The sequence below is a fragment of the Crassostrea angulata genome, chromosome 4, assembly GCF_025612915.1.
Source record: "Crassostrea angulata isolate pt1a10 chromosome 4, ASM2561291v2, whole genome shotgun sequence".
NCBI lineage: Eukaryota > Metazoa > Mollusca > Bivalvia > Ostreida > Ostreidae > Magallana > Magallana angulata.
Genome location: NC_069114.1, coordinates 20,246,584 through 20,256,002, shown reverse-complemented (window position 1 = coordinate 20,256,002; position 9,419 = coordinate 20,246,584). Strand labels below are relative to the sequence as shown.

The following is a 9,419-nucleotide window of genomic DNA, read 5'->3' as shown; positions in this document are numbered from 1 at the left end:
ATGCAAAACAATGTTTCTAGTGTTAGGTTTAAAAGGCTGTCTTATATTAATTTTTTGATCATTTTACAAACGGCTCTAAACAACAGCATTTTTCTTCCAATGAGATCTTTATTACATTATAGTTTTTATGTTTTGATCAGTATGTTATGCATATCTTTTTTTTTTTTTTGGTTTTTTTTTTTTTTTTTTTGGTTTTTTTTTTTGGGGGGGGGGTGTTTTTGGCCACATAACCATAAAAAATGACAATTACAAACCGTCAACCATCTCAAAAATCCATAAAACGAAATATTCAAATTCAAAGCAGAGCAACACGGTTCTCCAAATTAAAAAGATAGAGGCAGGATCATTTGCCTAGGAGGAGTGAGCATCCTCTGCTGACCGATCACACCCACCGAGTGCTTTTGTATACCGGTATGTCGTACTGCTCATGAAAGAGGGAGTACCAAACGATAAGTATCCTCGGGGACATCTCATTTACGACTTTATGAATATCAAATTATAATTCATATCATAATTAATCAATAAAAACATCACTAAGATGGTGACAATCTCAACAAACTCCGCCTCGTAAAAGTGAATTATAAGTAAAGCTGAAGGTCACTGCAAATCCTTTTTTCAACAAGCAATGTAAGGATGTAGTACATGTGTAAACAAGGTAGCGCAAAGTGGCGGAATACGGTTCGAAAAGGGACTTTGCTCATAAAAATGCAATATATCTTTGACAGAGAAACTAAATTAAAGGTTGCTTAATATAAACCCTTTACTTATATACCAGTAGTCTTTTGAAAAGATATGACCATTAGGCCAAGAGGCCAAGGGGAAAGAAAAAATCCAAAAGTGGATTCCAAAGCTATGACCTTCACATTTGACGTAGAAACATGGTTCAAAGATATTGTACACCTTTTTCCCACAAGCACTATTTTTTTACAATGTAAGAAAGAGAGGGTTTAGAGATAATGATATATGATTCTATATAGAGGTCTGATATGACCTTTACCTTCTACCGAAACAAAATATTCACGATTACTGCATACACTTTACTGAAAGGTAATATGTGTGCAAACTATTAGGTATGTGCCAGATTGAACAGAATATATGGTCTGGGCAAGGATTTTACAATTTCAATTGACCTTAGCTTTAGCTAGACCTAGAATTGTGGTTCAAGGTCAATGCACATCATGCGAAGTATAAGCCGTGTTTGGACAATGGATGAGATTACAATGTATAGGCTCTGGACAAATAATATCTAGCGGTCGGTCAGACGGACTGACTGTCAGATTGGTTACTACAAAACTATTAGACAGTGAAATGAAAATTTATTCTTCATGTTTTAAAAGTTATAGATGCTGTATTTAATGAATGTTTGTAAAGAAAGAAATGTTTAAATGTTGTTATCCAGCTATTAAAGTTACTAGTATTATGCACTTTCATATGATTTGATTCGAACAAAAAATTTTGAAAATTTAAAATAAACGCGACGAGAACAGTTCAAATGTGCATGGTTTTGTGCAGCTTTTTATTTTCTTGGGGTTTTTGTTTCCGTCATTTTACATATTCGTAAAAAAAACCACGTTTTTTTGTCAAAACAATTTGTAATTGAAAAAAACTACAATAGTATAAATGGCGTAAAACAAACAAACAAACAAACAAACAAACAACCGCAAACAGAAGCAAAATTTTTTTTTTGGGGGGGGGGGGGGGGGTGGGGGTAAGTTTTTGAAAAATTAAGAAATTGATGAATTCAAACTTTATTTATTTATTAATTTTCTTTGATATATAAATATTAAAAGATGGATACAAAATCAATTTGATTGAACGATATTTAATGTATGCGGTACAAAATAAACAAGAACATTTTTTATGAAGGAAGTGGAAATATTAGATTGTTACACTGTCAGGCTGATAAATTGACAACAACAAAGGTTGAAAACGTTATTGATTTAAAGCCTATTTTGTTTTCTTTTCATGCCTAGATGAGATCACGAGAACTACATCGGGTGATTGAAAGTTGATTCCACACGACAACCATACAACTATTCCATCATTCGTCAAAGAGAAATCGTTCAAAATAAAAAATTATAGATAAAAATTTGCATAAAAATTTATTAATGTATATCGATTTCCTTTCAAATAGTTTAATTTTTAAAATTCTGTTTTTTATAGTTGATAAAGCCGCATGTTTTCCTAGCATTTAAGAGATTTATTTTTGCAGTCCAACAAGTATATTCATTTGCAAATTGTTTTTTTTCCCTTAAACATGTGCATGATTTCTTTATGTTTCAAACCATTTAGCATACTGATGAAAGATAAACCGAATCCTGAAACACGATTTTTAAATGCATGTACAGGTATCTCAACTTATACCATGTAAAAATTCAAATTTAAAAAAAAATGATATTCTGTTTTCTACAAAATGCAACAAGATAACTTTTGACAGAAATAAAAAGCAAATGTTGTCGGGAAAATATAACTATTGTTACTTAAAGATCATTTACCAAACAAAATCTTTATTCAATGAGGAAAATGACAGCACCCATTCACGTTATACATGTACAAAAGAGTTATAGGTTGGGAAGAAGATCGTTCGAGGAACTGTTAACCATGAAAATAACAGAAAACTTGTTATAATTATATTTTTCTAAAATGCATACATGTATGACATTGTGCAATATAAATAATCTACTTCAGTACTGAATTTGTGTATGTATTACAATAAAAAAAATATCATATAACAGAATGTAGTTGTCTTTAATTAAGTTATAATTAAACTTTGGCCCGTGCGTGCACGGATTGACATTGCATATCGGACATTTACGAAATAGATACATCGACACACCGTATTGTTGACATTTACATAACAAAGCAATGCTATTTCACTACACTTTCCTTAGTTAGAATAGATCTAATCTCACTGTGTCTTAGGAAAGGCCCTCACCATGGACAGTTAGAATGCCTCCAATATACCCGTAATGTAACGGCTAGAAAATTGCAGAATCGCCCCGAAACGATTTTGGAGAAACTTAATGAAGTTGCATTGAAAATAACAGTCAAATTAATCATAATAAACCATTTTCAGACTGACTGTATATACCTTTCATCTGAAAATTTAATCCAAATAATGTAAAAATTCAACACTTTTTCAACAATGTACACGTATTTTCTTTGCTACATAGACAATACACGGAACGCATTCCATCGTAACACCGGACCCGGAAGACATAAATATATTTTTTATCATTTTAACGATAAAACATTCTATATATTTTATCTTCACTCTCCTAAGAATTATATTGTGAATTTTTTGCACGAAATCAAATATGTTTTTGCCATCACGAAGACAAAAGTACGTCCTAAGTAAATATGTGTATTTGTTATTTTATAATTTCTCTCAACCTAAGAAATCATAAATATATATATGAACAGAATATACAGCAATTAAATTTCCAATGAAAATTTACACGTATTTGTATTATCGTTTCTGAGTATATTAATGCAAATATGATATTGTGGAAACATAAACTAAAGATCCCTTTAGCGTGAATGTATTGCGCACGCGCTAGATTTTAAAATCCAAAAAATCCAGATGATTTCCGGGATTTCTTTAGGAATTTTCACTGATTATTAATTGAGAAATAATAAACACAAATTGGTAATCTTCAAGTACCAATGATGTTTAAAACATATAAAACAAAAGGCAGTACTCTTCCGATTTAAATTATCGGTATTAAGCCCAAAAATTCACAAAACGGATTCGTATTTAGTTTGTACACTAATTACATGTTGTGTTGACTGTATGGTGGAGAGCTGCACATGTATGATTGTACTACGACTCATTCTAGTTAAATAATCCCCAGCAAACGCGAGTCTATTGGTGCATTGCAAATATTACTCTCTGAACCCATGCTTTCTCGTCCCAGACTAAAGTCAATACTAGTGTGTACATGTTTAAGCTTCAAATTGTGAACATTTTCTTTTAAAAGAACTCTGCGTTTTAAGGGGAATGTGCGGCCATCTTGTACATTTGAGAATAAGAATGTAAACATTTCTTGAACTGGTTTGTTTCTGCCCGAAATTAACCAAATCTGTTGCCAAAAGACACAAAAGCAATAATAGCCTCATAGGTCCCCTACACTGCCCTGGTATCTGCTGGATGCACACTTCAAAGATTAAAGAGATAATGGCCCGTCTTTCACCCCTATATCATTGTGAAATGCTAAAATATGACAAAGTTCGGATGAGCTAACTGAACCCTTGTAGTGGTCATAGGTGCCCTCTAAGGCTTATTATGAATACCTCTTGAGGTCCTCTACCTAATCCTAGTGTTTTTAAGTTATTGTGATCAAACTCAAGTCAGACATAAACCCCTGAAATGAGCCAGATCCCCTGGGAGCCATTTGGTGGTACCCCTACAGCCCACATTTGAGACCGGGAAATAGTAGCCCCATAGGTCCTCTACACTGCCCTGGTTTGATGCACTCTTCAAAGATAAGGTAGATAATGGACCACTTTTCACCCTTATATCATTGTGAAATGCTAAAAAATGCAAAGTTCGGGTGACCTAACTGGACTCTTGTAATTTTTCTCCAAGGTTCACGTCAAAACATGGCTGACACGAAATAATCCCAAATTTATGTTTGGATTTCTAATGTTTTAGCTTTCGATTGAGGGTAATATTTTTATAAGAATAAATTCACAATGTAAGAAGTATGACGGTCCCATTCTTGTAATAATACGAGGATTTTTATGATTTTCGATGAATGTCATTTTTGGAGAAAAGTAAACAGACTTGGGGATCAATTTTTATGCATTCGAATAGACAAATTCCAATATTCAGTTGAAATCATTAGACACAAACGCATTAATATTTTTTCCAGGCGAGCTTTACTGCCTCCGAGGTTATCCATGCTCAGAGAAATTATTCATGCATAAATCTTCTTGATATTAATTAAAATATGCCGTTAATAAAGTATAATATAATTTTCTGTTCGAGTACTCTCAGTACTTTGATGAATTTCCTTATTGGCTGCTAGCTTCTACGGGCTTAGTGGCTGCAGTTAATGGCTGCTAGCTTCAGCCTGGGAGTAAAACTTCATAATTCCCTTGACGATGAGCATCCTTTTCATATAAAAAAAAAACGGACATAGTAAGAAACTGGTAAAAATTCATTATGTTATTAATTGCTTTATTAGAATTAAAAACGATTAAAACCCGATGTATTCTTATTCTCACCTATCGCCCAGGGCGATGCCTTCGGGAAATATAATTTTTTTCTTGGGGGAATAAAACCTCATATTTCCCTCACAATCATGCAATGAATGTATGTTATCTATGTAAACTCTCCATGCGTTCCTGGTAAATATTCAGTATCATTTCATTGCAAGTATTTATTTTTATGCTAACTAATACTGACCTGAATCCACCAACTTACTCTCATTTTTGCTATTGCGAGCCCGCTTATCAAAAATTAAAGTAGGTCTTTAATTACTTAATTCGTAATATCACAATAATCTCACACATGTTGAAATACCAAAGGTGTAAGCAACTACTCTGGTGCAGGCATTTTGTAGTTTACTGGCAAAATGTCTTCATAAAATAAGTATAGATTTTCATACAATGTCTATAATCCTTTGCAAACTCAGTCTCTCTCTCTCTCTCTCTCTTTCTCTCTCTCTGGCACTATCCTTCTTGAAAGAATTCAAATATTTCATGCCATCAAAAGTTCCAATTTATAATAATGGCAGAAATTAATTGGATCTTATAAATAGTTCTTTATTATGATTCGCTTACATGTAAAACATTACAATATAATGAAATGATCTAAAAGATATGACTATGTAACCATGTGATACATGTAAGCGCAATGAAAAAAGTGTCTATAACTAAACAATGAACAACTCCTATTGCTTTGGATTTAATTGTCCGAGCACGACTTTTCCATAATAATACGGAATTGGCTAGGTTGATTCCATTGGGTTTTTGCTGTTAGGATACAAAACAACAGTCCGTATATCTCCTTCAAACCTTACTTTCTTCATTCTGTATGGAGTTGTACGTAATCGTTTTTTCTCTAGATACCTATAACAAATATCAAATTCAATTGATGCAATAATAAAATTATCGCGTCCAAATTTGTCTTTATGGTACATCAGCTTGATCGTATATCAGAGAGAGAGAGAAAGAGAGAGAGAGAGAGAGAGAGAGAGAGAGAGAGAGAGAGAGAGAGAGAGAGAGAGAGAGAGAGAGAGAGAGATGTGATTTACCTAAATACGAACGCTGTGACAATACAAACAGATATGATGAATCCTACGGAGCCAATAATGGATGCCATAAGCAAAGAATGTTTGGTTAAAAAGCTTTCAATTGGGCTGCTCTGTGAGTCGTCTGCTCCTCCGCGATGCTCGTCATATGCCACGGGAATCTCTGTGACTAGACGATTCATAGGGGTGGTATCTATGGGAGTTTCCAATACAACAGATATTAAAAGGAAGGTTTATCTTAATATCAAAGCCAAAAATGAAATGTAGAGAAATGCTATCACGCTTATTAAAAGTTCGAAAGTATCAACATAAATAAATTAATGTTTATTTGATTAAATAAATGTAAAGTTTAAAAAACAAAGAGTCTTCAAAATAACATCAAAAGAGAGCAGACAAGTCTATTCTTTGACATAAATAAACTGCTTACTTATGCTATAAATTAGATAATCTATACTAATTCATATACATGGTAACCCTAATTCATAATTAATATTAAGCAAATTAAACAGTTTAACAAATGTTACTTCAACTAATATTTTGTTAAAAGAACTTTACAATTTAACAGCATAGTTTGTGTAATTAAATGTTGGCAAAGAACAAGCCACAAACCTGGACATGAGGTCGAGATGCATAGTTTACTCTCAAAATGGCTCCCAGAACACATTTTGCCGCCGTTTTGGGGAACTGGATCCACACAGGCACGGCTTCGGTTAGTTAACCCCATCTTACCACACGCAGCCGTACAAACTTCCCAGGGAGACCAAATGGACCAATTTCCGTCCACTAAGAATAAAAGCACAAATTTAGTCACCATGATATATAAGAGAATTGAATGCTCCAATCATTATAGAGAAAAAAAAATTCATGGGTTTCATTTTTACAGATCATTTACGGTTAACATTGTCGAGTGAGCAGAACGGAGACACGGGAGATTTTTTTATTAATATAGGTTAATAAAATTTACACTTATCACTGTTAAAATGTTTTCAATAAGTTTATTTCAGTGTAAATTGCAAGTGGATCTCAGAGAAGTGGTTCTAAATGTCAGATCGAAATTACGATCATTGTAGAATGCCTTTGGCTGAAGGACTATAGGAAGAATGAAACAAATTTAAATCCCCAAAATGAAATTAAAAAGTTGTGAAAGCTGAAGCACGAATAAATAAGAAAAATAAGAATATGCTATTCTCTCTCTCTCTCTCTCTCTCTCTCTCTCTCTCTCTCTCTCTCTCTCTCTCATCAAAACAAACCTGTACATTGTTTCATCTTGCAGCCTACAACATACGCTGTTTCTCCTCGACATTTGTAATGATTAACTTGTTCGTTTGTTAAGTCGCAATACACAGTCCTGCTCCTAAGTCCCTCTCCACACGTCGTTGAGCACATAGTCCAAGGTGTGAGCTTTACACTAAGCGTTTCATCTTACAAAACAATCAAAGAAATACCGAAGCTCAGATAATTGTTGTTTCTTATATATGTAGAACGATTTTATCAAGACCTTGGACTTTTGGTAGGATGTAACTATCTTTTCGTTGCATCAGAACAAGTTAAAAATGACGCTGGTTTCAAGAGAAATATGAACAGATTTCGTATTCATAGCTCAAAAGCTATACAAATCTTGTTTATATCAAAGCGCCATAGCTCAGTGGCCAGCAATTAAATAGACAGGCCAACGTCTTATTTCTGTTTGACAACTACCTATAGTCCAAGCACCTATTAAAATGGTTCTAAAATAATAAAAATCTCATAAAATTTATAACAAAGATTTTCAAATTTACTTGGGCATCCCCAGCAATGCCGGAAAATTCGATCATTCCCTGCACATTGTGTTCCTGTGCCGTCAAAATTGGACCTGAGACATGTTCGATAACGAGACTGCTTGTTAATACAGCATGCGCTCCAACTTGTCCAATTTGACCACTTAGCACAACACACTGATAAAAAAAACAACATGTAATGAAATATATATGTAACCCTTTTAAAATTTTCAAACTGAATATGTATACATGTACGTTGTATAATTATTCAGTACATGGTAAAGACCTAAAAGGAAGATTAATAAATTCATTTGAGTAATTAGTCTATTTCTGGAGTGGAAACATTATCTTTGTAATTTTTTAAAAAATAATTTGATTTTCATTCAATTATTTGTGTTATCCAGTTAATCCTGTTACATTATAAAATCAAATACACAAGGACGCATACACATCATGAATCTACATATACGTGTTGGTGTAACTGGGGATGACAATGATAGAGACAGAATTTGTAATTATAGTTTAACAAACCTCCCCAGTGACCATCGACGATAGAAATCCAAACTAACCATAGATACCAGATTCTGGCCCCCAGCTTGCAGAACATGACTCGACGTCCATTACAGTACTTTTAAAAACACGGATATGAAGGGGTGAGTATATTGTATAATATTATAAATACATCGGGCTCGGTGTCGGCCGGATCCTTGTCGACGTTACGACACCGATCTAGTCTCGTCTTATTTGTTTGTAAACAGATGATACTCGAACCGGATATGTTAATCTGTTTAAAATAAATTGTTGAATTGTTAAAATTGTTTGCGGTTTTTGTTTTGTTTTGTTTGTTTGTTTTTTTTTTTTTTGGGGGGGGGGGGGGGGCAATTAAAATAAAGTACGAGTTTTCGTGAATGTTGCAGAATAACCTCCGAGGTCGAGAAATGTTGTTTTGAAATATAAAAGCCGAGGCGTTAGCCGAGGCTTTTATATTTCAAACAACATTTCGAGACCGATAACAAGAACTTTATTTTTATTCTTCTAACAGCCCAGTATTTCTACAGATCGTTTCTCCATTTGGAGAGACGATTTAGGTCATTTTGACGGCTGTTCCGTGTAACCCCAATGGTTTTGTTAGTAATGTTTACATGTGTATCGATCAAAGGAATCACATGCAGACGACAGAATCTTTCTTTGGATTTTTAATACTCTTTACTTATTCATAAAATATCTTTGAATCATGTTCCTAATATTTTAAGGGCAATTTAATACGATTATTAATTACTATTACACGTTATATATTTTATGTAAAAACACGCAGTGAAAATGTGCTAGGGAGGTCCTAGGAAAAGCCGCATTGATCTCTTAAAAATAAACATCTGAGGCAATACACATCGTTTTGACTGGAACT

General features: G+C 33.5%; 1 protein-coding gene across 1 annotated transcript; it reads right to left on the bottom strand.

Moving 5' to 3' along the window:
- Nucleotides 1-5,744: 5,744 nt before the first annotated feature.
- Nucleotides 5,745-8,679, bottom strand: LOC128181502 (coadhesin-like). The gene is made up of 6 exons (XM_052849925.1): nt 8,546-8,679; nt 8,036-8,191; nt 7,508-7,678; nt 6,867-7,040; nt 6,261-6,450; nt 5,745-6,075 (listed from the first exon to the last, which is right to left on the bottom strand). The coding sequence occupies exons 1-6, from the start codon at nt 8,619-8,621 to the stop codon at nt 5,955-5,957; spliced, it is 888 nt and encodes a 295-aa protein (XP_052705885.1). The 5' UTR covers nt 8,622-8,679; the 3' UTR covers nt 5,745-5,954.
- Nucleotides 8,680-9,419: the final 740 nt, after the last annotated feature.